This window comes from Amblyomma mixtum, chromosome 1 (genome assembly GCF_055824585.1).
Source record: "Amblyomma mixtum isolate Tamu chromosome 1, ASM5582458v1, whole genome shotgun sequence".
Taxonomy (NCBI): Eukaryota; Metazoa; Arthropoda; class Arachnida; order Ixodida; family Ixodidae; genus Amblyomma; species Amblyomma mixtum.
Window position 1 is genome coordinate 48,222,615 of NC_143012.1, and position 27,975 is coordinate 48,250,589.

The 27,975-nt window shown below is 50.2% G+C and overlaps 2 protein-coding genes across 3 annotated transcripts in view; both read right to left on the reverse strand.

Moving 5' to 3' along the window:
- The window catches only part of LOC149366264 (uncharacterized), a 99,170-nt gene that overhangs the window by 55,721 nt on the left and 15,474 nt on the right, over nt 1-27,975 (reverse strand). The gene's annotated exons all lie outside the window — the stretch shown is intronic.
- Nucleotides 10,564-27,877, reverse strand: LOC149366265 (uncharacterized). Of its 2 annotated transcripts, none has more exons than XM_089549956.1 (7): nt 27,283-27,877; nt 24,934-25,156; nt 21,750-21,804; nt 20,072-20,187; nt 18,165-18,825; nt 16,023-16,248; nt 10,564-11,388 (listed from the first exon to the last, which is right to left on the reverse strand). In XM_089549956.1, exons 1-7 carry the CDS (start codon nt 27,422-27,424, stop codon nt 10,697-10,699), a joined length of 2,115 nt encoding a protein of 704 aa, XP_089406082.1. In that variant the 5' UTR covers nt 27,425-27,877; the 3' UTR covers nt 10,564-10,696. The 2 variants fall into 2 exon arrangements, with proteins under 2 accessions (XP_089406082.1, XP_089406089.1); XM_089549963.1 differs by having other exon boundaries at nt 11,239-11,388; nt 16,023-16,184.

Genomic DNA, 27,975 nt, shown 5'->3' on the forward strand with positions numbered 1-27,975 from the left:
TGTGCTGGTGTCCAGACTAGTGTAATTTTCCGGTCTATTACATGACGGCTTAGAATTGTTTTCGTTAGAGGGGAGACCCGGCCCCTGCTGAAATTTAGTATGGCAACTTTGGAGTCACTTTGGAGTCACTGTGCCTACACAAGCCAGTGCTATGGCAGCTTCCTCTGCAGTCTCTGGGTTACCCGAGAGTATGGAGGCACTTATTGTGAGGAGTTGTTTATTATTGACGACCGCGAGGGTCATCTTGTTCTTACCATACTTAGCGGCATCCACGTACACCACGTCCTCGTCTTTGTAGCAGCTGCAGCGTTTCTCTAGCGCCTCTGCCCGTTTGGTGTGGCGCACTGAGTGATAAATAGGATGCATATTCCTGGGTAATGGGGGTACAACTATATTGTCCCGAATTTCTCTGAGCATGTCAACTTTGACGTTTGTTCTGTTATCTCGGCTCAGATGGAATTTTTCAAGAATGGCCCTGCAGGTTGTGGTCCCGGCTAAGCGTTCGATTTGGACGTTCTCACCGCTTCCGTAATTTCTTCCAGGGTATTATGCATGCCTCGCTATAGGAGGCGATGAGTAGATTTACGGATGGGCAATCCTAGAGCTTGTTTCGTGCACCACCTGATAATTCCATTTATCTTTTCCTTTTGTGAAATTTTAAGATCAAGCAAGGGGGCAGCATACGAGATACGGCTAACTACGAACGCCAGTACCAGCCGTAGGAGATTCTGCTCTTTCATGCCGTGTCTCCTGTTGGCAATCCGCTTTACGTATGAGTCGCATCGTTTGTTGGGCGCAGTTTTCCTTCTTAGTTATTGCATCACCGTTATACCCGTTGCTTTGTATAATCATGCCTAAAATTCTGATTTTTTCAACATGAGGAATCTCCGCCTCTTGCGTTTGTGAGTTGATGTTAGGGATGGTTGTAAACTTCGTCTTCCGCTTCGTCGTAGAATGACCCCCGGCGGCACAAGCGCCGTCCCGGCGCTAGGCCGGTGATAGAGGAGCGGCGTGGTAGGGCTTGAGGCGCATAACGTGAGCAATATCGGTGGGTGGTCTACATGATGAGGATGATGGTGTATGAGGAGCAACTTCATATGCGACGTCGTTGACCTGACGCACACCACGATAAGGACCATGGTAGGGGGACAAAAGTTTCTCAGAAAGGTCGACGAGGCGGAAAAGGGACCACAGAAGAACGACCCTAGTGGCGTCGGCCGCCGCCCGGTCCCGGGCTCGCGAGACCAAGGCCCGTTGGGCCTGCAGGTCAGAGCAGCCGAGCAGGGTCGCCTCCTAGTCCTCCCGGGTTGGGTCAGGGGGGAAGTAGGGTTGGAGGGGCACGCCCACGCCATGTGGTAGATGGCCGAGGACTTCTCCTCACAGTGCGGACAGCTGCCCGAAAAAGAAGGGTCGAAGTGTTTGAGAGCTGCCGGGCAAAGCAAAGTATTAGTATACAGGCGAAGCAGAAACCGCTCCTCCGCCTTTGAAAGACATTTACACGGGCGGGGATAATGACCGTGACCAGATTGATAAAGTAAAACAAGGTCTTTGAACGAGTAAGCGGAAGTGAATTCGAGTTCCTGATCGTCGGGGTCGGAGGGGAGTGTCCGGTGAGAGAGCGCGCGGGCGGCGGCGTCAGCTTCCTCATTTCCCTAAAAGCCCATGTGAGCAGGAGCCCGAACGATACGTTGGTGCGCGGGGTCCCCGGTGTAGACGCTGTTTTGGAGAATGCGGTAGGCTAGATACGGTACCCAGCCCTGCTCGACGTTCCGACATGCCCCTCGCAAGTCGGAAATAATTGTTTTTGACGTGGGATCAGATGCAGCCAACGCAATGGCGACCTCCTCCGCGTGTGTTATGTCACGGGCTTGTAAAGTAAGGCTGATCACGGTTTTGGATTGGTGGACGACTGCGGCCGTGTACCATCCCCCATGGTGGGGGCCGGAGGCATCCACGTAGAATACGCCGGGTTTCGATCCATAGTGGCGGGCCAGGGCTTCCGTCTGCGCCAGGCGCCGGCCATTATGGTCCTCACGGTTCATGTTCGCGGGAAGAGGGCGCACGTGGAGGGCGCTTATCCACTGGGATGGAATACGTACGTGCTCTTCCATAAAAGTGGTGTGTTGGATGTGCAGTCGGGCAAGCAGGCGGCGACCCGACGACGTCTTCGAGAGACGGGTGTATTGGTTGGTCATGTGGGCTTCTCGGAGCTCCCGAAATGTGTTCCCCATGCCCAGCCCCAGGAGGCGCTTGTTGGAGGAGTTCACAGGGAGGCCCAGAGCCCGCATAATAATTTTGCGGAGGATAACTTCGAGTGAATCCTCGTCTTGCTTCCGCAGGTGGAGGTATGGAGTCGAATATAGAATTCGACTGCTTACAAATGCATGCGCCAGCCGCAAGGCGTCCTTACATCGTAACCCCCCACGCTTGATAGAAACCCAGCGGACCAAGCAGCCCACCGGGTCCCCCACCTGACAGAGTTTGGCCAGTGTTGTTTCTGACCGTCTGTTTTGATGTATGAAGAGCCCCAGTACCCGGACTTCGATATATTCAGGAATTGGACCCGTCTCAAAAGACAATGAAATTTTGGCTAGGGGTGCATGTGCACGAATTCAGACTTTTGGGTGGAGCATTGGAGGCCGCAGCGGCGAGCATAACGGTCCACTGTGGTCGCCGCCTCCGGCAGGTTGGCCTCAATGTCTCCAAGGGAACCCTGCGTGGCCCACAGGGTGATGTCATCGGCGTACAGCGCATGCTGCACAACGGCGACAACGCCCAGCTGGCCCGGTAGGCGCATCATAGCCAAACTGAACAACAGTGGAGTGAGCACCGTGCCCTGGCGTGTACCTCTGGTTCCTAAATGAAAAGGGCCATGTTCTTTATCCTGGATTCGAATGTAAGATTGTCTGTCGGTTAAACATTGCCGAATGTACTGAAAGGCGCTTCTGCCACAGTTAGTTTGAGGAGGTGGGTGAGAATCATCTCGTGGGTAACGTTGTCGGATGTACCTTCAAATCCAAGGCGAGTACGACCTTGTCATTTTGAGGGCATTCGACGGGGTCGAGGACATCCCGATTGAGTTGTGGCAGGACATCTTGTGCAGTTCTGTGTGGGCGAAACCCGAACATGGTGTCTGCGAAAAGGAGTTTGGATTCCATGAACTCGGACAACCTGTCACGTACCATCGTCTCCATGACTTTGCCCACGCAGGAAGTCAGAGAGATGGGGCGGAGGTTGTCCGTGCTGATCGCCTTGCCAGCTTTAGGAATGAAGGTGACCAGGGCGGTCTTCCAGTCGATGGGGAGTGGCTCTTCCCCAAGCCAGATTAAGTTAATGTAATTCAATAAAGACAGGTATGCCGGGTCGGGGAGGTTGGCTAACAATTTGAATGTAATTTTGTCCTGACCCGGAGCGGCGATATGTTTCATTTTTGCCAGGGCCGCCGTCACGTCGTAGAGCTGGAACGGTTGATCCAGCTCAACGTTCTCAGAACCTGCATAAGAGTACGCCGGCCCGCGGGGGTTCTGGGTAGTGCACAAGTACTGGTCCCGGAGCTTGTGCCCCAATTGAGTTGTGTTCCCCTGAAAGCTGTGTATTGCTCTTTGGAGGTGTTTTCGAGTTTCTGTGCTTGTTTGCGTTGGGTCAATTGGAGCGCGAAAGAGCAGCCACGTGTTCCGGCTTGACATATGCCGCGCGGCCGTATTGCATCGGGTCACCCAGTTGGAGTCGGCGAGTTGGGCCGCATACTCAGCCGCTCGTTGAGTGAGCTCGGCGATGCGAGCTTTAAGTTTTCGGTTGTGCTTTTGCCGGCGCCACCGACGGACGAGGCAATGCCGGGCCTCCCAGAGGTGGAGCAGGTGATTGTCCACATCCGAGACCGCCTCTGAGAGCTGAATTTGACATTAGAGCGGTGAATTTGAGTTTCAGAGGAGCGAAGGCCAGAGTCCAATTGTTGTGACCAAGACTGGTAGCCTTGCTCATGTATGGGTGCGGTAGTGTTGTAATTTTGCCTGAACTTTGTCCAATCTGGGAGTCGGGCTTGCGTTGTTGGTCGCGCGAAAGGATAGGTTTTAATCGCAGTGTTCAGGAGGCAGTGGTCGTTGTCGAGGGTTTCCTCTGTGTTGACCCAGTCTGCATACTGAATGTTGCGGGTGAAGGTCAAGTCCGGGCAGGTATCCCTAGTCACGGAGTTGCCGATACGAGTTGGGTGGACTGGGTCAATGTGAAGAGTGAGGCCCAGCGTGGACGCAAGCTCCGCCAACTTGCCTCCCCGCTTCTCTTCACGGCAACAACCCCACATCCGAGCGGGAGCGTTGAAATCGCCCACAGTCAGGAGAGGGTCCCGGCCCGCAACTCTCAGCGCGCGGCTAAAGAGGTCCGCGAATGATACATTCGGCAATTTCGGATTGCAGTATACAATGAGTATGTGCTGCAGTGGGTCCTGCTTCCGCGGTGGGAGGATTGTCACCATTAGATAAGAGTATTCAGTTTGCATGTCTATGTCGACCTTTTTTGGCTGGATAATTTCTAAGGACTAGTAGACAAGACGAGGGGTCCTGCTGGAACGTCGTATAATTTGTTAGTGCGGCGGCTTTCCCTGGTTCCAAGCGGGCAGACCTCCGACTTTTCCTTTCAATCTTTGGCGGCGTCGCGCCGACGTCTCGGCGCACACTTCTGCCTCCCCAGGGGAGCTGTGCAACTGAATCTGTCTTAGAACGTTGGCTAATACATCGTCCCCTGAGGTGAGTGATCTGTAGTCTCCGAACCGAAACCACTATGCAACACTAGACTCTTGAACTGCAGCCTTGGTAGCCTCATATACAATTTTCAAATCTGAGACCGACACTCGATATAATGTTTTGTTAATACTTTGTAAACAAAGAATAGGGATCTCTGTGCTGGTGATGATAGTGATCGCTATGAATGATGAATTTCCGACATATTTGGCACCGTGTTTGAAGCTGTGCTAGTGCAGATACAATCTCGCCCTAGCGCACCCCAAGAGAGCATCATTCTCAGCGACTCCAAAATGACTATGAATAATTTCGCAAGATGGCGAATTATAAAAAGCTCCCTTAGAATCCTTAACGCCATCAAGTTCTCACCGAATTATACAGAAGCGATACGGCCCCAGGCCATTCGGGGAATCCGGGGAACGAGGCAGCCCACAATAAAGCACCAGCTTTCGTCGACCGGGCAGTGGATGAGTCTGGCTCCCTGAATTTCACGAAGGACTCCATGATCACATATGATCTCACCAAATTTAAACTAGAGAGAACTTTTCCCACTGCGGACAAAAGCCTGACTAAAGAACAAGAGGTTACGTGGCGTTGTCTACAGACGAGGTCGATACTCACCCCAACACTCCTCGCGCACATTTATCGGGATCTATACAACCCGAACTGTAAACACTGGGGCCATTGAGCCAACTAAGATCATATCCTCTGGCATTGCAAAATAGAGCCACCTCCGGATGATCTAGTTGCCGCTATTTCTCTCGAGCGGTGGGAGACCGGGCTGGCTAGCTCTGACCCCAGAACGCAATTTATGGCGGTGGAGTGGGTTGACAAAGTCGTCGAGGGCTATGTACTCTCGACCACTTAACGTGGCCACTTATCAAGCTCTTTCCGGTGAATAAAATGTTTTACAATCAAATCGCCGTTTGGCGCCTTTTTTTTCCTGGCTACATCACCGGCTTGAAATATGGAGGGACATTTGCAAGCAGCTTGGCTCTGAAGCACAAACTCCTTACAAAGACCGGAAATACTTTTGAAGCACCACAGTGAATCAGAAGATAGAGCAATGGGGGAAACGTTGCGAGTGATGCGGAAGACGCTGACTCATAAGCCAGGCCGGGTCACAAGGAAAGTATGCTAGGAAAAGTGGCGGCATTGAGCTATAAGATTATTTTTTTTTTTTTGTGGTCTGCTAGTACTTATAGTGCCCATTCCCCCGCATTTAGCCGTTGTTTGTTTGCCTGAAGCCTAGTGTGTTTGTGTGTGTGTCTGTGTGTGTGTGTGCGCGCGCGCACAAACACCATGCTGGTTGTGGTGACGTCACAAAGACCCGTGCCCAAGGTGGCAACAAGCCACCTGCTTTATTGACTGATCGCAACCTGCCCACCGGGTAGCCAACATCTTAGCGTAGCAATGCTTACTGACCAATAAATGACGAAACAAACCCTTCTAGTGCACATATTCGTAGTTTACCAAACTAAGCAAATCGGCTGCCAATTTTTTAGTTTCATTGCGTTTATTATTCCACGCTGTATTCGCCCGCAATAAAGTCGCCGCAGTAACTAACAGAACAATAAGCGCCACAGATAGCACGTCAGCAACATAAGGCAGCTCCAAATTTACAGCCATGTTGCCTTGCGGAAATAGACGACACTTGAATGCAGCGGGATTTTTGTGCTCGACAGAGAACCGAATACAGTACTAATTAATTGTTTACCTAACGAATGCAATACACGCGACCGCCTTTCCCGGGGCAAAGCAGCGAATCGAGAGGTGCGCAAGAGCCTGCTGCATTTCGTAAAAGAAACTAGAACGCATATAGGCCCACTTGTCATGTTCAAATTCCAACTAGAGGTGATTTTAGCGTCGTCTGCCACGTGTTGCCAGAACCCAAACAACTACGGTCTGCAGAAGTCTGTGTTCGGCGCCATAACGGCATGGAGAAAGAGTCGCCGTATCGGAGGGATGCGTAGTGATTTCGACAACAACCTAAGGTCCTTACGCATGCAGCAATATCCCATAGCAGCCATAGGTGTTTCTGTAGCGAAAAGTCCACTCATGTAATGCAAATCTCAAGGTCGAATGATGCTTGGATTTGACCGCTATAGTAGGATACAACTTTAAAAAACAGCAGTTGCTAACACTGGGCCGTGGTCCGCGGCGTTTTGTGTTACTCCGCTGGCCAATGGCACCAGTAAACGAAATCAACTTTTTAATGTTTGACTATATCAAACAATACACGTATCAAAATTATAGTGCTGATAATTTTTTTTTTCATAAGCTTCTTGTTTAGGTAACAAGAAGCGTTTAAGTAGCGGATTATTTTTTCGCCGCGGAGGAATTCTGCGTGCGGAGGCTGAATGTGGGCGGAGCTTCACTCCAGACTTAAGTTGTATCCGACTATAACTGGAGGCTCGTTGTAGGTGTAGCTGTGACGTTATGCCAAATGACATGTCGCAGCTGTTACCGCTCGTTCCGCAGCTTCGTCAATCGCCGCTCTGACCAGTCGCCCCGATGCACTCCCGCCCCGCCATGTGGAGCTGATATGGGTGCCCGCGCACTCCGGGAATCCCGGAAACGAGGCCGCCAACCTTTTAACCCGAGGTTCATTAAACCGGACTCAGGTGCCCCCGGATCGGGGATTCACGAAGGAGCGCATGCGCTCATTCAGCGAGCTGACGCAGGCCTACAGAGCCTCACGCCAGCTCTACCCGCCGCCCCACTCCTCCCTAGATGACAAACAAGCAACACTCTGGCACACACTACAGACACACTCTCTCCCCTCACGCCTTACCCTAGCCCACTATCATCCCTCCTTCCCCACTCCGGCATGAGCCCTATGCCCAGAACCTTTCGCCTCTTCCCTCCACATCCTTTCCCTCTGCCCGGCGGACCCTCCCCCGCGGGACCTAGAGAACCTCAAGACCTGGGAGGACTGGTAGACCCTGCTACGCTCGGAGGACCCGGCCGTGCAGACCATCGCCACCGGCCGGGCTGCCAGTGTTATGGACCTTAGGAACATAAACACTTGAGTGCAGTGGGATCGTGCGGGGACCCTGGGGCGTGCCCCGAATTCCTTCCACAGTAAAGTTTTAAGGCGAAAGCCTTTAATGCCTCATCGTTGTAAGCAGCAGTTGTCGACAGAAAATGTCACGCTTTTCAATTGGTCGAAACGGCCGTGACGTCACAGTGCGCGATTTTCAAACGGGGCCAATTGTACTTTGCCTAGTAACCATGCAACCAATTGAAGGGATCGTATAATGATGCTCCAAGTAAGTGGGACTGAGCTTAGTTAATTGCTTAATTAACCAATTAGCCTAGTTAACTTTTCTAGTCAGGCCATATAAATAAATAAAATCGAGTAGGAAATTCGTCGAGCGCGGGAATCGAACCCCGGTCCTCGGCGTGCGAGACGAGCATGCTATCCACTCCGCCATGCCAGCTCGATGGCTTGGAATGAACAAAGGCGCGTCTACTGAATACGGTGTCTTCGCTCACTCTCATCCTCCTCCCTTCCCTTCCGGAGAGGTTTAGGTGTCCACCCAGATATACATTTCCTTTCCTCAAAAACCAATTTAGCGAACCGAATGGGCAATGGCATTCTATGGACTCCCTGGCAGTGTTGCAAGATGCTGTCGCGTTCCACTCTTAGAGGCGAAGCTTAACATCTTAAGCACACATCAGTGACCACACTTTAGATAAAAAAAGTGCCCCCCTGAATTCTGACGGGTGTTCACCGAGATATGTGAGACAGTTGCTGCGTAATTTCATTTCCTCCAATACAATTTTCATTTCCTTCATTACGGGCCCACTTTGTCTTCTTTCACTCCCACTTCCTCCCTTCCTCTACGGTGCGGTTCAGGTGTCCGCCGAGATGACAGAGAATTACTGCGCGATTTCCTTTCCCCAAAAAGCGTTGCGTTCAAAGGGCAAGGCATCGCGCGGAACGGGTGGTGGCGTTCCGTGGACTCCCTGGCAGCGCTACAACACGCTGTCGCGTTCCACTCCTAAAGGCGAAGCTTGAGTGTCATTGATTAGCAGTTAATTAGTATTCAGGCATTCATCAGTAATTAGCCATTAATTAGTGATTTCTCATCACTTAGTAGTAAGTACTCAATTATATGTGACGCCACCAGCACCACAGAAGCAGCGAAAGTGGTTCGGAAAACGCTTTCGCCTCTACGCACTTTAGACAGTCAAAGTGACCCCCAATTTTTTTTCTCTCTCTCTCTCTCTCTCTCTCTCTCTCCCTCTCATCAGTTCTGTCACGTGACTAATCACGTGATTAGCTCTTCCTGAATAAAGGCCAGCGCTCGCCGGCGGCTTGGGGTGTCTGTTACAGCCAGCGTCGTCGCTTCGGCGGACGCGGTTGTTGCGACGCGCGTCTCTTATTCAAACTTTCCTCTGACATCTTTCAGCTCTCCTCTGTCTGCACGTGGCCGCGAGAGTGGCTCGGCTCGAGCCAGTGGGCAGGCCCGTGCACTTTCGCTTTCATCCTTCCTGCAGTCGCAACAACCTGGACATCGGAGGAACATGGAGCCAGAACCGGCCACCGGGACAGGTTCTTCGACTAGTCACTGGAGGCGCCGCGGGCTACTTCTAGCGACCCCTGCGACAGAGATCGTCACGAAGCCGCGTTGGCTGGAGATAAGTCGCGAAAGCGGGTTCGTGGAGTTGAAGAAACCGATGAAACCGATGTAGATTCCATTTTTACTCCAAGCTTGGGGAATCCTCGTATCAGAGAGGGGGAAGCTCTAGAGGACGCAATGCAATTATCAGCTCAAAACGTTGCCGAAGAGGTCACCGAGTGACCTTTAAGTGGCACTCCGGCTGAGAAAATCTGTCGCCAAGAAAACGAAACCACCCTTTTGTTTCATTTTAAAAAATTTATTCTTTAAAACGAGCTCTGCCTGCATTGCTTAGCAGATACACATACGAACCAAGCATATCATACACAAAACTGCACAAAACAAATACAGGAAATAAAGAAATGACGTCATGCCGACGCATTATGGATAACAATAGTTTAGCATTATAAACGAATAAAAGAAACAAGAGAATTAAGCGGCATAAAAGTGGCCAGTAATTATTTTGAAGACGGCCACGGGCGATGTTAACATCCGACATGAAAACTAAAAACAAAGTAGCTGAGGTCATGCAACTATAATACAAAAACTAAAAAAAAGTAGTAAAGGTGATGCAACTATAATACAACAGAGATTAAAAAAGTAGCTGTGGTCATGCAACTACAATACAACATAGATCCAAAGAAGAAAGCGAGCCCGCGGAAACCAAAAATTGCCCTAAAATTTCAGCACCTGACTGCACACAACGAACACTCCAGAACCGGCACATCGCTAGCGGCCGAACCTGGTCACTGCGAGCTCTTACTTTAGAAACGTGTTATATATCTATGGGCAGCAGTCTGAAGAGTGAATTAAGGCACATGAAAATAAGGGTAAAGTAGAGAAATTAATTCACCGGATGCATGGCAAAGAATGATTAAAGAAGTAGCAAAAGAATCAGAGATACTAAAAACAATTAATGCAGGAAAAAGCTGCCATTATCTGGCCGTGATGGAGCACCACCTTCCAATTTGTCTCCGCGCAGAGACGCTATAAAACAACCTAAACGACTACGGAGTTTCCGGAGCGGCGCATGAAATCGCCATGGGGTCAGATTATAGTTTACCCTGATTTCGCTAATAATCGCACAGTGACCGCAAGACTCGAACACCGGCTTTGAGACCCAGTGTTAAGGAAAGTTTAAAAGGGCGTAAAATGCAAAGTCACAATGTTTAACCGACGCTCTACCTAGAATCGTAAGGACAGATACCTATCTCGGCAGCCGGAGTCACCACCCGTGCTCCGAAAAAAAAAAAGCGCCAGCGCTCTTTTTTTTTTCCGCGGCGGAGTGAGCTATTGGAGGCTCGGCCATCGTGCACCGCTGTCCGCGGGAATTCAGTCTTCCCAATACCACGCGACCCGGGGTGAGTAATCGTGGCTCTCGGGGAACGCCGGATACCCCAGGATGTACCACGTCCCGTCGTCGGCGACGAAGATCCTCCTCGGCGCCGCGATCGCCGAAAACACTGGCTCGCGTGCGTAAGGCGCATGCGGCAAATTGTGCGGCCCAGATCGCGGCCATGATATTGGCCCCGCACACCATCGGCCCGTCTCTCCTTGTCGAGCGGGCGAAGTGAGTCCCCGTGGCAACGGGGGTCCCTGCGGTGGCCACTGGAACTTCGGAGACGGAGGCGGCAGGGTTCCCTCTCGCGAACGTGGTGGTCCCGGTCGGGAAAGGAACTGCTGCGGAGGCATCATTGCCTCCTGCTCTTGATGCAGTTGCCGAGGTGAAAAGGGAAATTGCGGCCGCGAAAGCAGTTCCTGTCCAGAAGTCAGCACCGGCTGCTGGTGTGGCGGAGTTTGTGCATAGCCCCCGCTGGTCGGTGGCACCGGCGTGTCGTGCGTAAGTAGCGGCGAGCACAGGAACGGTGGCGGGGCCAGCGGTCCGCACGCTCCGTAGGAAGCACCCGGGTCGGACTTCTTGGCGTAGAGGTGCTCGTTCCAAAGCTGAGTGTCCGAGCCCCTGCTGAGCTCGTTCACGTGTCCCGGGCTCTGAGCGTTGTAGAAGCCCTGGGAGCCACTGGAACCTGCGATGCGTCACACCAAAGGAGAGGTCGAAGATTAAGCGGCGTAGAATAAACAATTAACAGAAATAGCTGGTAAGAATTTGCACTAGAACGCAACGACGCTCAAGAAACTTCACGATCTGGTGTGTTCCAAGCAGCGGTTGCCGACAAGAAAAACAGGTTCGTCGACTGACGAGGTGCGCGTGCACAACTTATTCCCAAATTACCTTTAGAGGAGAATGAACAGACATATTACCGTGAGTGCATTATACGGCTCATCGCCAACGAAACCCCACGTTGTTGTCCATACGAAACGGTCCAAAAACTCTAAAAACAACATCAGCCCAGCCACATAGCAACCATAAGAGGGCCAACACATGATTCACTGTATGGACAGCCAAAGGCCAATAGGGGGAAGGCCTTTAGTACACAGGCATTTAGGGTAAATGCTTTTGATATGAATGGCTTCACCCTAAAGGCTTTCAACTTAAAGGTATATACTGTTAAGGTCTTCAACCTCAACGCTTTTACCCGGAAGAATGACACACTTGTACTGATTACGAAACACTAAACAAGCAGTTAACTATAAACCAACGGTGAGAGACAAATGCTTTCGCATTCGCAATGCGTAAGTAGTCCTAAGTGCCCTAAGTAATTTTATATTAGACCAACGCTCACGTTCTACGCAGTTGTGTCACCGTCACCGTCACCAAAACACCAAAAGGCGGTGTTTTGTAAAAATAACATTTTTTCTTTTTTAGATTTCGGGAATCCCCAAATATTCAAAAATGTTTTGCAGCAGAAATAATGTTGGTATCTTATTTGGTTGGAAAGTTATAGCTAACATTCGAAAAGGTGGTAACAGTTTTGAAACCGAAACTGAAGTGGTTTGGTAACGGAAGCTGATAACTCAGCGATAATCAACGGCGTATATTGAACATTTTCCGTTTTGTTTAATCTGATATGTAAACGATTATTCAAAGGCAGTTTGTAAGGCTTCCCTTTTTTTTTAAACATTGCTTTAAATTTCCGCACGGGGGAAATTTGACGCTACAAGCATAACGCTACAAGCGTCTCACTTGTTTACTCTGAGTGTGTGCTTTACGCTACCGCTCTGAATGCTACCAGATTCGTCCTTGAGTGACGGTAACTGAAGTACAGCAGGTATTTTGAGGGAAGCATGCATCGAACCTGGCCACCACACTCTCGTAGCATGACGCACCAGTGACCAGTACCCGATGAGGAACGCCCAGTGTGAATCAAAGGGTGAGGCAAAAATTCAGGGCGCACTTTGACTGTCTAAAGTGCGTAGAGGCGAAAGTGTTTTCCGCACCACTTTGAATGCTTCTGTGGCACTGGTGGCGTCACATGTAATTGAGTGCTAATTACTAAGTGACGACAAATCACTAATTAATGGTTAATTACTGATTTGTGCCTGAATACTAATTAACTGCTAAGTAATGGCGCTTAAGCTTCGCCTTTATGAGTGGAACGCGACAGCGTGTTGTAGCGCTGCTAGGGAGTCCACGGAACCACCCGTTCGGCGCGATGCCTTGCCCTTTGAGCGCTTTTATGCGAAGAATACTAAAATAGCCCAACTAGAGATGTGAAGGCCTGAAAAAAACACTGCAATTTTGGAAAAAAACCGGTTTTTTTCGTTTTTTTTCAGACGAGAAAAAATGGAAAAAAACATCGAAAATTTCACAATGGAATTTCAAGGTTTTAGGATTGCTTGCTTTCAGTTTGGGTTTTTGTTTTTGCTTTGAAAACCAACATAGCATGCATCGTTGAATGATTGGAGAGCAGTTGTCATCGCCGGTGCCAGGTAGTGGTTTTAAAATGTTCGGGCTGCGAGCAAGCGGGTTGAAGGCCAGGTCACATATAAGACCCGGACATGACTTAAAAACACACTAATACTTGAACTCATGGCTGAAGTAGAACAAAATGACTGCAAATTCTACAGCGCGACACACACGGCATAAATAACATAGGCTGGCGTGCACCTAAGCGGGTTTAGCCAAATACGCCCAGCTTCTTCGCGACAGAGGCTATGTAGGACGGCTACACAATAACACCTGAAACTCTGGTAATACTAAACGAGATCAAGCGTGATGGACTCGCACTGCCATCTAACAAAATGTGGAGTGACTTACGTGGAGAAATGTGGAGTGACTTATAGATCAGTTTTCATGTTCCCATTCTCAGTGCAATAGAACAAGAAGTTCGTTCCACAAATATGATATTTATATCTCCATATTCGCTTGAAGTGCAAATCATTATCTATCTTCTCGGTGCAATAGAACAGGAAGCTCGTTTCACAATATGACCTCTATAACTGCATATGCGACTGAACTTCGGAGCATTATTATTGATCGTTGTGCTTTTGCAAATCAGTCTGTTTTTGTCACGTTTTGCAAAATTTCCAATTTTTCATGAAAAAAACCTTGAAAAAAAACGGTTTTTTTCATGCCATTCAAAATTTTTTGAAATTTTACATCGCTAATCCCCACCCAGCTTCTCGAGCGCGGCGGTGTCGTTACCATTGACCTATCGTGACCTCCATTCATACCACGTGATGCGTGACGTCACAGCAGATGAGAAACGACGGCGCGAGGCGTCGCGACCAAGGAGGACCACGTGATGCGTGACGTAACGACATAGGAGAAACGGGGCCACAGCTCGCGCCGTCGCGCGAGGCGTCGCGACCAATGTGTTTCCTGCTTCTGCCGCTAGGTGCGCTGTAGTGAAAACGTGATGCTGCAGCGGCGGTATACAAGGGGGTGCGCCTGCCTCTGCTAGGTGTACACGGGATAGAGATGCCTCCTGGAGACAGGGCTGCTCGTTGGAATGAGAAGCAAAAGTTGCGGCGTGCTACAGAGACTGATGAAGAGCGTGAAGAACGTCTAGCCAAGCGGCGTGCTCGATATGCAACTCGGCGACAATATGCTTCGCATCTGACTATGCTAAGCCTCAGCCATTTTTTTTTTGAGGAAAGGAAAGGGCGCAGTAATTCTCTGTCATCTCGGTGGACACCTGACCCGCACCGTAGATGAAGGGAGGAAGTGGGAGTGGAAGAAGAAAGACAAAGATGGCCCGTAATGAAGAAAATGAAAATTGTATTTGAGGAAAGGAAATTATGCAGTAACTGTCTCACATATCTCGGTGGACACTCGTCAAAATTCAGGGGGGCACTTTTTTGACCTAAAGTGTGGTCACTGATGTGTGGTTAAGATGTTAAGCTTCGCCTATAAGAGTGGAACGCGACAGCGTCTTGCAACGCTTCCAGGAGTCCAGAAAACGCTATCGCCCACTCGGTTCTATGCCTCGCTCGTCGGCAGATTGGTTTTTGAGGAAAGGAAACGTATGTGTCTCTCATATCTCGGTGGACACCTAAACCTCGCCGGAGGAGATGGGAGGAGGATGGGAGTGAGCGAAGACACCGTATTCACAAGACGCACCTTTGTTCTTCCCAAACCATCGAGCTGGCATGGCGGAGTGGATAGCATGCTCGTCTCATACTCCGAAGACCGGGGTTCGATTCCCGAGCTCGACCAATTTCTTACTCGGTTTTATTTATTTATATGGTCTGACTTGAAAAGTTAATTAGGCTAATTGAGCAATTAAGCAATTAACTAAGCTGAGTCCCACTTACTTGGAGCATCACTATACGATCCCTTCAAATGGTTGCCTGGTTACTAGCCCAAGTACAATTGGCCCTGTTTGAAATTCGCGCACTGTGACGTCACGGCCGTTTCGACCAACTGAAAAGCGTGACATTTCTGTCGACAACTGCTGCTTACAACGATGAGACATTAAAGGCTTTCTCCTTAAAAGATGTCCGCAAGAAAAGACGAGCAGTAACAATAGCCAAAAGAGAGCTCGTGTCAGTTAAGGAATGCCCTAGGGCATGATGATCTTGTTTCTGCAATGACTGAAAAACTGTAATCGTGTTTTTCTCAAAACATGATTTCGCTCAATTTCTTGTTGTGTATGGTCTCTGTATGGTAAGGAGAACCCATGTCCTCAAAGAACTTTTTGACCTTAGGGGAAGCCGTGAGGGCTCTGCTTCACGAATGCGAAGCAACCATGCTGCCTGGTTACACTTCGTAAAGACGGCACAGTGGGATAAAAAGTCTCTGGACCACGTGGTCCTTAAACAAAGCCGATAGCTGCGCCATTAGACGGCGATTGGAGATGTGTTGTCTGGAGCCTCCAATTGATATCAGAGCTATCGGCTTCGTTTGAGGAGCACGTGGTCCAGAGACTTTTCTCCCTGACTGTACGTGTGGCTTAACGTACTGCATCGACACATGGGGGCTGTGAGGGACGCCGTAGTGGATGGCTGCGGATTATTTGAGAAATCCACGGATCCTTTAAGGTGCATATAAACTGCACAGCGCATACGATGTTTCTGTTCGTAGTTGCATCGCGTCCAGACAGGGATTCTTTGACGGAACCTGGGGATCAACAGGCGAACGCCAAAGCCACTCCGCCAACGCTTCTTCGGCTAAAACTCTCAACATGAAATGATTAAAAAAAACAACAGTAAGCTGTCCTCTACCAAGGGAGTGTGCTAGAGGCCAGCTTAGTCCCGCAGAGACGCATTCGTGCTCGCAGTTCAAGTGCAGGCGGGAAACTCCCATCGCGGCACTCACACTGGTGCGCAGGCGGCTGCCGACACTCTTGCTTCGCACGCAGGTACATCGAGGGTGAAGATGACGCGACGAAGCGTTGCGTTTCCAGCTCCTGGTCCCCCAGAGGCTGTTGCAGCTGCAGTTCCACCTGATCCAGCTGCCTTTCCGGACTGCCAAGGAATACTGGCAATGAAGACAACGAGTGGTTGGACGCTGACTGCTGGCTGCAGGGCCTTGTCTCCGAACCCTGCGCATAAGGAACAAGTGGAGCTACGGTACAGGTTCCCACAGTTAGCGCGTAGGTCCGCCACATTGCTCTCCCAAGCATCCAAATGATCAGAAGCCTCAACTTCTGAATGCAGCTGGCGGACTTCGTCCAGTGATTGGAGCGAGTACAGGCTCCACCCGCTTCAATCCCTCAGCTGAACTTGCGTTATATTAAACAGGTTATTGTTTCACTGCATGACACAGGTTGCTAGCAATGCGTAAGCTACAAAAAGGGCTTATCTCTATGAGTTGGGAACAGAATATTGGCCATGTGGACGGGTGGCGCCGTCTGTTGTACACGCCACGTATCGCAATCACAAACGTTTTCAAGATTTGGCCAGCAGTTGTGAGAAAACTGCGCGTGATTGATCAGATATTTCAGTGAATATGTGCAGTCGTACAAAATAAAATGCCGCAAAACACGAGAACAGTAGCTGCACGAGTGGGCTGTCAGCAACGACCTAGTGCTAAGCGATGCAAAGAAACTTCCTTTCTCCGCAATGCATGCATGGTTTTCAATCACGTGATCGAGTTTAGCCAATAAAGGTGCAAGCGGCGCAGGGAAAAAAAAAAGCGCAACTCTAGGAACCTATATATTAACTATTGCAAGAAGGAGCACTCAGCGTCCCCTGGTGGTATATCTACAAAACTTCTCCGCTACAGCCAAAAGTTCCTCAGCAGTGTAGACTACCATGCTACGCGGACAAACAGAGTATACCAGTTTGTCCGCTTGGAAACGTTTTCGTGTACGGATGCAATACAGTAATAACTCCGCGTGTACTACAAACTTGCGTTATACACAGAGCTTCACCTAAGACTTCACGCATTTTTTGAAAAAAATAGGCGTTTGGAGTTAGCAGAACGCCTTTTTCGGCATAACGTTGTCAGTAGTATAGTACGTCAGAATACAGGTAACATGTGTTAACAGCAGGTAGGTTAACTAATATTCAATAGTTAACTTTTGACAATTACTTTTACGCTGATTATGTATGAAAGACGTGTCTGCCGTACGTCTGCAAGAATCGAACCAATAGCTACATCTCAGCTTGTATGCACAGGTGAGAGCGACCGAGGAGGGTGCGAGCATGAAAATGTCACCGGGAAGGGCTCGGAAATTTTACCACGTGACTGTGGGTCCTCTTCTGCGTTTAGAGGTGTATTATTTGGCTCAGGTTTTGATTGCAACAGAGTGCAGTGATTGAGCGAGTTGAGTTGTCGTCGGAAGGTGTAACAGAGTCCCTTTAAGCTTCGCCATAGGGGCATGACGCGGCAGAGTTGAAGGGTCTGTGAAAAGGCCCGGTGGCTTTTTTTTCTTATCTCTTCGCAAATGTTCATTCTGTTCATTGTTTTTTACTTTAATTTCTGTTTTGCTTTATTTTTAAAATTATTCATTAACCAAAGGACACACAAGGCTTCCAAGGGCTCCCTTGAACGAAGTCGGGCGAACGGTCCTGTGTGATCGAGCGTTGGCGTCCCTGCTCACGACTCAAGCGGGCAGCTGTTCGAGTCTCGGCTCCACCATTTTACTTTTCAGTGCAATTGCTATTGTTTCTTCAGATCCGCTATCTAGTGGTGGAGGGATCACGCCACGGCCCTGCAGACCAATGAGGAATTGAGTAGCGGCGTCGTCACTGTTGTTCTTTGTGATCGTTGAGGGGTGTTTGAATGGCCCGCGCAAAGGCGCATCACTACCCTCTCGCCCAATCACGATTTTGCAGTTTCAACGCCAAGAACTACAACAACGCCGGCTTTCCCGCTCTTCGCCCTTAACGCTTTCGCGTTTAACCGCCTCTTCCAACGGTGTACATTTAAACTGTCCTCCCAGTGTGCCTCATCCCGTTCTTGCACACTTCTCAATGTCATCTGTCCACCTTACTAGATGTGCCGAGTACGTACTTGAGCACCAAAATGGCTCGACTGGGAGCCAATCGAAGTCTCGTCGATGCCGTGGCACCAGGCGGGCAGGTACCAGCGGGGGGAGCCCCAGCAGGATTCGCCGCTGTATGACTGCGGAGTTGACGGTGGTGGAGGAGTCGGGTTCGGCCACGCGACAGGCTGCTGCTCCTGCTGCTGTTGCTGTTGTTGCTGCTGCTGCTGTTGCTGCTGCTGTTTCTGCTGCTGTTTCTGCTGCTGCTGCTGTGGCTGCTGTTGCTGCTGGTGTTCCTGCTTCGGCTGCTTCGCCTGCTGCGACTGCTTCGGTTGCTTCGGCTGCTGTGGCTCCGGCTCCTGCTTCTGCTGCTTCGGCTGCGGCTGCGCCTGCTGCGGCCCAACCGTTTCTGGTGACAGCAACACTGTGTACGGTGTGCGCATGTGCTGCTGAGCAGGAGGAGATCTCTCGGGCGTCAGCAGGCCAAGCTTCAGGTCCAGGTGCTGCGACCACACAGACGTCATCGGTTGTTGGGGCTCCCCGAAGCCGACCGGCGGCTCCTGGGGGAGTGGCGATGGCGCAAAGGGAGGGGAGTTAAACGGCTCGAGCAGAGCAGCAAGCGACGGGTCGAAGATGCCCTCCTGGACCGGCCTGGACTGCGGTTCCATGGGGATGTCCCATTCCCGCGGCCTGTGCACCGGATAGGGTAGAAGAAGTGGCAGGTTGTGAGGGCACTTCAGACAGTTTTGTCCATCCCGCATCCCGGCGTTTGAACCGCCTTACTAGACTCGTCGCCCTTGTTAAACCCGCCAACATTTTAGGAATACGTTAGTCAACATCGCAGAATGGTACAGTAATTTTCACTTTGCTTTACTGCCCAGTTTCTTGTTTTCTGTTCAATATGCCGCTCCCCTGTGCAATTCCACTAGTACCTCGAGGTTACTAACAAATGAAAAAAAAAAACACTGGTGTTTGTATAAGTCTGGCGAACGGCACACCGAAATTCGAGCATGCCTTTTCACGTCGTCACACTTCTCCCCCTCACAACGAGTGCTAGCGCTACACGCCACAGACGGTAGCCCGAGTTCAATGTCACCAACACACAATGAGGAGGAGAGTGATGCGCCACAATGGCTAGCGGTTCCTTGCCTGCACCCTGCCGTTGGTCATAGAAACTAGCTCAAAAGGACGCGGACACACGGTAAGGGGATTAAAAAGATGAGTGGGGGCGCTGGCCTGCTGCCGTGTGTTCGGTGTGTTTTTTTTTTGGTCTATTTAAAATGCCTCCGACGTTGACCAATGAACTAGAGGCAATCATCTTCCTCTCGCGAATACGGCCATCGAGTTTCGCAACTCGTTACGGTCAAAAAGATCTGCAGCTGCTGGGATGGCCGCGGTGAATTCTCCTTTACGAATTGTTGGGCTTAAAAAAAACGAGACAGGGAAAATAAAAATTTCCTCTTCCTTTTTTCGTGGTTGATATCGATAATAACGGGACGCCCTTTAGCTCTCACACACCGGGTGCCGAGTAGGCCGGAAGACAAGCGAACAAGTGAGATAGAAACGATTAAAGGATAAGGGTTTTACTTGCCGAAAATGCCTCGTTTAACTGGCACAAGAAAAATATTCACAGGGGCGCCTAATTCCCCTGTGTGTAGACAGCGCGACAGCATTAGCGGCTGTTATTGTGTTTGCCGGAAGTGACATCAGTTCCGATCTGGTGACGTCTCTTCTTTCAAATGGACGGCAGTCCTCCCGTCCGCTGACGTCACTTTATTCCAGCCAACGGGAATCGCCCGGCCTGGTGTCACATCCTCCTTCCAGCACATCAGCGGGGCGAAATTTAGCTTACGGCGTAACACTGCCTGCACGATGAGGCCTCTAATGCTATGGCATTCCACCAACCAGGAGCTCACCACTGCGCAGGCGCACTTGCCTTTCGCTGTAGTTCACGCGCCAGAAGTTGCTCTTGGTGCGGGCGCCGGCCTGGTCTGCCGCTGGTGGGTACACCTTGACGAACCATCTTTGGAAAAGTGCGTGGCGTATGGAGCTCTGCGACAGTGGACACAAGAGCGCATTTCAAACAGGCGGCCGCCGTTCTTATAGGTGCAGATATGTCCACACACTTGTCTATGGAGCACTGGAGCGGTGCGGTGTGTTTGCGACATTCGTCGCCGCCTGCCGGGCTGGATGCGAGTTTTTGAGAAACACGACCAGTAAGCCGTGATTCATGCGAACGTTCATGCCCGATATGGTGATGTTTCCAGCCCTACCCCGCTCTCAGGTACCGCCAATGCGTACCGGTGCGGCGTTCGAGCGCTCCTTGACAGGTTAGTGGGGACGCCTCTACTATCTTCATCGTGGTTAGCGGGAACACGGTAGCACGCAGCCTCGCTTACTACCAATGCATTATAGCGACGTCGCTAGGAACTAGTGCATATGTGCTCAGTGCATGTCATGCGCGCGCTGCGCACATACGCTGGTTCCTGGCGGTCCAGTTAAAATGCGCTAGAGGCAAGCGAACCCATGTGCTCTCGTGTTGCCGCTAATCGTGATGAAGATGGCATAAGCATTATGAAACACAGCCGTTCAGTCAGCGTGCAATGAATGGTTTGGTTTGGACCTATGGGGTTTAACATCCCAATGCGATTCGGGCTATGAGGGATGCCGTAGTGCAGGGCTGTAGAAATTTCGTCCACCTGGGGATCTTTAGCGTGCACTTACATCGCACTGATCACGTGCCTCGAGAATTTCCGAATTGAAACCGGCCCGTATCTATAGATTACAGCCGTCTATTGAAAAGTTGGCGCCTTTTGCTGGAAACGGATCCTTTATTAGCCAGAAAAGATGAAAAATTAAATACAAATGTCGCTGACAGGCCATTTTCAAACGGAAACTATGACAACGTCACCCCTTTTATTTTCCAGGTCTCTCTAGCCTTTGCTACGTAGTCATGCACATCTAGCAGGCAATATTGAAGTTGAGTTCATAACTGACGATAACAGTGTGAACAATTTTAAAAGGTTAGTGGGAAAAATTTCCTTTTTTACAACCACTTTTCTCAACGAAAACTGCGTCTTTTGCTGCCCAGCAAAGTTCAGTATGCTCACGAAGAGGAGTGCAATCGATTGTTACAGAGAGTCGAAAATCCGTGTAGAACTGTCTTCAGGTTGAATGCCTAAGGGTACAGTTATGTTTTGGTCATCGAGTCCACATTTTCTTTGTATTTCTTACCGCTGTTGCGTATGCACAAACCACGAGTTAAACGTTTTGCTTACCCACCTACAAGCCACTGTTCTTCCCGATATACCTAAGATGTTATGGTATATCGATCATCCGAAATTAGTTTACTCAAGTTTCATATTCGAATTTCGATGTCCTAGTTTGTGCACATCTTTGTAATCACTGCCCCCCCCCCCCCACATACACACCCACACTGCAGTTCTTGTTTATTGATACAGTTCTTATCTTCTAAGGACAGTGATCGCTTTCCGCCGTCTCAACTCAAACATTCTGACGCACGGCATGGTCACTAAACGCCAACTGAACGTCCTCAGGACGTCCACGGGATATGTCAGTAAAGATCTTGAACTCCGTCTTGGAGCTTCGCTCACCTTCCAGGACGTCACCTGACTGGCGCTCATGAATTTGAAGTAGGGATACCTGTTCCTGCAAAGCGGAGGAGCAGCAAAGCGGGAGAATTATGGCAATGCGACACACGGGAAGATTACATGAGGACTGATGTCTCCCAGCGCCAATACACGCGCTGGTATACACTGTAGCTTCATGTTTTATTTTTCTACCAAAAGCGACAGACGCTGTCTACGCCGCCCCCCATCGCGTTAGTTGCACAGATGGTCTGATCCCCTTTAATTCATACTCATCCGTGGATTCCTCGTTTGGAAGTTCTTTGATATTTAACCTCATAGTCCAAGCCTTGTGATATTCACTTTTAGTTTATCATGATTTATTTCGTGGCAAGTGGGGTTTCAGCCGATATCGCGTAACATGAAAGATGGGTCACAGCTGGGGTCCCACTGCAGCCAAATCCGCTTTAGGGGATTCAACCAAACAGTGTGAACCTAAGTGGACACGTCTACTTTGAGTGCATTTCGAGAATAGGGGCTCGAGAGCATGCGTTCTCCCAGTGTTCCACCTGTGAGAGAGCCGTAGACCCTAGAAAACAGTTGAGCCCTCGCCGGAACCGGGATTGGAACCCTGTACAGCCGGCGCCCGAGGTTTATCTGCGGTCAAGCGATCAGCACTCGCCGCAAACTGCGTCGCAGAATACGACGAGCAAGACTTCAAGCGCTAACTGCAGCGAACTGGGTTTTGCCTTTCCCTTCAAATGTTTCACGCCGCTTCTATAGAAGAGACTTGGGTGTTATAAGGCGGTAGGTTTAACTTTGTCAAGCATGCAAAACTCATCTGCATATACGCGCAGGCGCACTAACCCTAAATGGGGTCTTAGACAAGAACAAAGCTTGTGTCGGTGTCCTCGTTTACTTGAATTGCTTTTTCACAGTCCTCTTACGTGCACCAGGAATTCCGAACCCGAACGCCTTCTTGAGTTTGTGGTTCACGCTGGTTATATATCAAAGACGCGTTATAAAGGGACAGCTAAGACAAATAACAGGTTGTGGCTTAGCTCGCATTAGTGGCTTAGCGTGCGGCGTCCGCCAGGTGCAGCAGTTGCTAGGGAACGGCTCAAGGTCGGTCTCTGTGCCTCCTCGAAGAACCGCCGAAGCAAAATCGGAAATTCGTGGCTAGTGTCGCTTTCGCTACAAAGGTTGGACAGACAGCACACCGCTCCTTGTTTCCACTGACGGGGCTAAGGCCAGGCACAGTCGTCGTCAGCCTTATGTAGCGCAGCAGCCGCTGTTCTTTACGTAAAGCTATTGTGCCCGCCTAACTTGTAGGGCACTACTTCGGCGCTTGTTTCCTCAAGAACCTCGCACCTGTAGGCAGGTGTCTGCTTCCAGGTTAATACGTTCCTATACAAGGGTGACTCAGACTGAACAGCATAAACAATTTCAAAGCACCAGTACAATTGTTGACTTAGCAGCATGTACTGAAGGCATGAGAAAACAAGTAGTGAAAGTGGATGGCATCTGTTTTAGTTTATTCTGCCATTTAACGACCACTGGTTTTGTCTTGCCTTCATGCCCTTTCCTCTACACAGGAATTTCGTCGAGCATTTAACTGTTCCTAGTTAAATATATTTACGGTTTATGGGGGTTTAGCGTCCCAAAGCGACTCGGGCTATAACGGACACCGTAGTGAAGGGCGCCGGAAATTTACGCCACCTGGGCTTCTTTAACGTGCACTGACATTGCACAGCCCAAGGCACCCCTAGAATTGCACCTCCTCCGGAATTCGACCACCGCGGCCGAGATTGATTCCTAGTTAAACAACTTAGCACACGCAGCATTCCTTTGTGCCTCAAGGTCTTCAACGGCGGGCTCCTAACCAAGCTCATTGGCGACGGATCCTGAAGGCTGTTCCTTTTAAAGCGAAAGCTTTACTACTTTCACTTCCGAGCCTTTGCCGTGCGACGGCGGTGCACATGAAATGACCTTTCGCATGACCTCTGCGTGACGTCACGCCGAAGAGCTGGGCGGCCATCTGCGCCCTCTGCGAGTAGTGGCGGCGCCACCACCGGCGGCCTTAGGCAAGATTAAATTAGATTGCATTAGATTAGATTACATTAGATTCCATTGTATTAAATTGGATTGCATTGGATTGGATTTGATTGGAATGGATTTGATTCGATTGGTTTTGATTGGATTGGATTGGATTGGATTGAATTGGATTGAATTGGATTGGATTGGATTGGATTGGATTGGATTAGATTAGATTAGATTAGATTAGATTAGATTAGATTAGATGAGGGCGCCGCGGGGGCTCAGTGGTTATAGTGCTCGGCTGGTCACCCGAAAGACGCGGGTTCGATCCCGGCCGCGGCGGTTGAATTTCTTTGGAGGGGAAATTCTAGAGGCCCGTGTGCTGTGCGATGTCAGTGCACGTTAAAGAACCCCAGGTGGTCGAAATTTGCGGAGCCCTCCACTACGGCGTCTCTCATAGCCTTAGTCGCTTTGGGACGTTAAACCCCAGAAACCAAACCAAACCATTATATTAGATGAGATTAAATTACATTAGATTAGATTACATTACATTGGATTGGATTGGATTGGACTGTATAACCGATGCATCACCACAAGTCTAACCAAAAGCACCACCACCAGCTACACTACCAGCTGAACCATGGCGTAGGTACGGATATTGCTTTCGCAATTACCGGGATTACCCAAGCTAAGCCACAGCGAAATTTTTCGTTTCACTATGAGAAAGGTGACTGTAGCATTCCAGTGGAAGCAGCGGCCAAAACCGTCCTGTGCAGGGCACAGGCTCACAGGAGCGAACAGGACGGTGTCTTATGACAGCGCCCTAAGCCCCGGTATACACCTACCACAACGTGAACCCCCGGTTTACACCTACCTTAAAGTGAACAAGGGAAGAAAAAGCCTCGTAGTGCTTGCCAACATTTCTTCGTCTGGGGAAGACAAGTCCTCCTGTCGAAACGATGGCAACCACCCCAAGGATTTGACCTCTCCTGTTCACTTTGTGATTACCAAGAACCAACTGCCCAGCCTCTCTCGATCATGGACTGGTACACAACTGGCAATCGAACCGGCTTTTACTGAGTCACAAATGTCGTTACAGCAGCCGCTGCTCGCACTCAAGCCGGATGCTTCCACCACCCCTTCCCCTCCCAAAGAAAGAGAGCAAAGGACTCACTGGAGCGCCCTGTACACATGTTGCACACGGAGCGCCATTTGCGGACTCTCGTGGATGACCTGTGCCACCAGCTGAACCAGTTTTCCCGGAGGCCTGCGAACCTCGGTGCCAGCCGGGAGCAGCTCGGCCAGGGAACCCGGAGGGAGTTTGGGCACCGTGCACTTGTCTTCGGGGCTCGCCATGTGGCGGGAGCTTCTGGAACGCTTGCCGGGTGCTGAAGAAGCTGCCCGACCACGCCAGGTGATGCCACGGTTAGAGTTCACTTCGAGGCTTAGCGGAAGTGTTTCCTTACACGCGAAAAGCAGCCAAGAATTGCGCGTTGAGCTCCTTCCGTCAACGAAGACAGCCCTCCTTAGTTTGTCAGTCTGCCCAATTCCGTGGCCGGACTTAAGTGGGGCGGAGGGCGCCCATCACAAATTCGGCCCTGTCTACACAAGGAGAGTCGTGACACATTGCGGTCATTGAAATGCCATGCAAAGGGTACGGTCTGAACAATAAGGAGTTGAAGGGGGGTAAGCTGTCCTTCGCCGCACTACCTTTTATAAAAGAGTGCCCGCTTGTAGACAGCTTACCATCGTTTACTCTCCCATAGGTGTATTCGTGTTTAAAGTCTACGCGCCATTTCCAGAAACGCCACAACTTTCTAAAGCAACGAGAGTGCCATGCAAGAATTAATGTACAGCAACAACGGCGTAAACTTGTAACCAGTCAGCTTGTAAAACACGATCTAAAGTTCGAAATAGAAAGTTTAGGTTGTAATTTTCATCTCTGTTATTAGGTAATAGGCGCAGAGCTCGGTCTGAAGAGCTCATGATACCCAAAGCCGTTATTTGCTTGACAATCTTTACATCGCGGCCCTAATTTCCTAGCTCTACATTCGCTAAAGCAGACAAGTTCTCGTCCTTTCGACCCACAGTAACAAAGTGGAATGAGATAGCTGAAGCACTTCCCCGTGAGGTCTAACCACATCGCACTCTTATTGCCTTTCAGAGCGTAAGCTCTACATCACGACCAAAGCAGCAAAAGCCATTTCGCCGCTGAAGCCTTCACGTTGAATAAATAAACAGTGAAAATAAATTTTGCCGCGACTGGGATTGGAACCCGCGCGGCGCGAACAAAACAGCTTTGCAGCCCACTCTGCGAGAGCACGGTGCTATCACCGCTCTTTTTTGTTGCGCAAGCAATACAACTCGAGCTCGGCTCGTCGCGTATGCTCGTGGCGGTGCGACTACGAAACGACCTTGAGGGTTTGTTGCCTAGCAACCGTTCAGCTGGGCTCCAACAGATGCGCGAGAGGTTGCCCGGGAAGAGCAACATGGGTCGCAGAATCCTGACGGGTGGCTGGGATAGAAAGCGCCCCAGCCAGTGCAGGGGCACATCGTTTAATCGCTCGGTCGCTGCCCCTGCTAGGACTCGTCGCCATCTATGGATCTTAAGTAGGAATTACCAATTCAGCATACAGGTTCATTAACCCACTAAAGATATCATGCCACACCACTAAGGCGGAGTTTGAGTGCTCCCTCCAATTTTGGCAGTGTTGGCTGCGGTGGTGAACTTGCCCGCGCGTGAGTCCAGACAATCTGAGCACCCGATTTTAGGTTGCGTGGCTACCACGGCGAGGCGCATGGCGCTGAACATTCTAAAGTACCGCTAGTAATTCTGAACGTTTGGCACACAGCACAGATCTTCAGTTGTCCGTCATAAGCAGTCGAAGGGAGCGGAGAAACTATTGCACGGGCCTTTGTAGCGCCTTTGAAACAGCATGTGCTATTACTATCGCCGTACTCGCGCAGAATGTGGCCTACAGACCGCGCCAGTTGTTGTTGACCGCTACACTTTCTGAAGTATAGGGTCGGTCAAGAGTTTCAGGCCACAGGGTCTGCTTTTGAGCCGCTTGGCGGGGCATTTACGTCACTGTCGAAGTCCCATGGAGGAGGATAAGCATTACTCTCGTCTCACAGAACATTGTTAGAGTAATAGTCGTGTTAAGGGCTCCACTATGCCGCTTGAAGACAGGCACTGTTGCCAGCAGAAAGCATCCAAGTCATGCGGCAAAGCCGCAGAGCGAGACGAGCTTTCCGAAGGCTCTCACTTGGTATATTTATACAAATCAGCAGCGTCCACGGTAAACTATGCGGGATTGAGACAGCAGATGGTAATCGCTGGGTGCTTTCCCCGTCCGAGATGCGCGGTATAGCGTCTCCTGCAAACATAAGTAAGGCTTTGGCGCATGACTTCGATACTTTCTGGGGCAACTTGGGAGGGCTACACCAAACTCTAGGTAGCTATAATACAGTATCTCTAGTGATCACGAAAGCTGTGTCCTAAAGTGGTGCATGTCTCCCTCACCGCGGCGTCGCTTCCCGGCGTCCGAGTCGCCGTGAGCGCGGGAGGTGCAGCTGGGCAGGGACGACTCCCTGTCCCTGGACGAGATTACTGTAGAGAGGTCAGGCAGGATATTGTCCACATAGTGTTGGGCCAGCTCGTCCATCACCTGCTCGTTGAACTGCACGTAGGGCACAGGCGAGGATGAGAGACTAAGACTAGAGTTTCTGCCTTGCAGCCTAGGTTACTTACATGCAGCCAAGAACAATAATTCTAACGTCACAACAGGCCGAGACGGGAAGGGCTCGGCCAAGCGGCTTAGGCTGGCGGAGGATTTCGTGAACGAGGCAGAAGCACAACCAGCGCTGCATTGGTGGCGGACGGCGTTAGTTTCAAACCAACACCCGTTGATTCTAGGAACGGCACACCGAACCCACCTGCTCCCATAATAAGCCCGCCGGAGATGAGAAGAGCGGGCGTGAGCGATTTCAGACCTTTGCTGCGATATGAGGCGCGAATTTTTTTTTTCTGCCTTCTCGAGGAATTGTCTGCCTGCAATTCAGCCGTAGCTTCAGGCTGTAGTTAAGAGAGTTGCTCCCTTAAGAAGGGCCCTCTTACAAAAATTTCTTTCGACACTCTATAGGCTTTCCATAACGTTTTGCCTATAAAGTCTATAGCCTTTCTATAGAGAAATCTTATAGAGTAGTCTATAGGCGA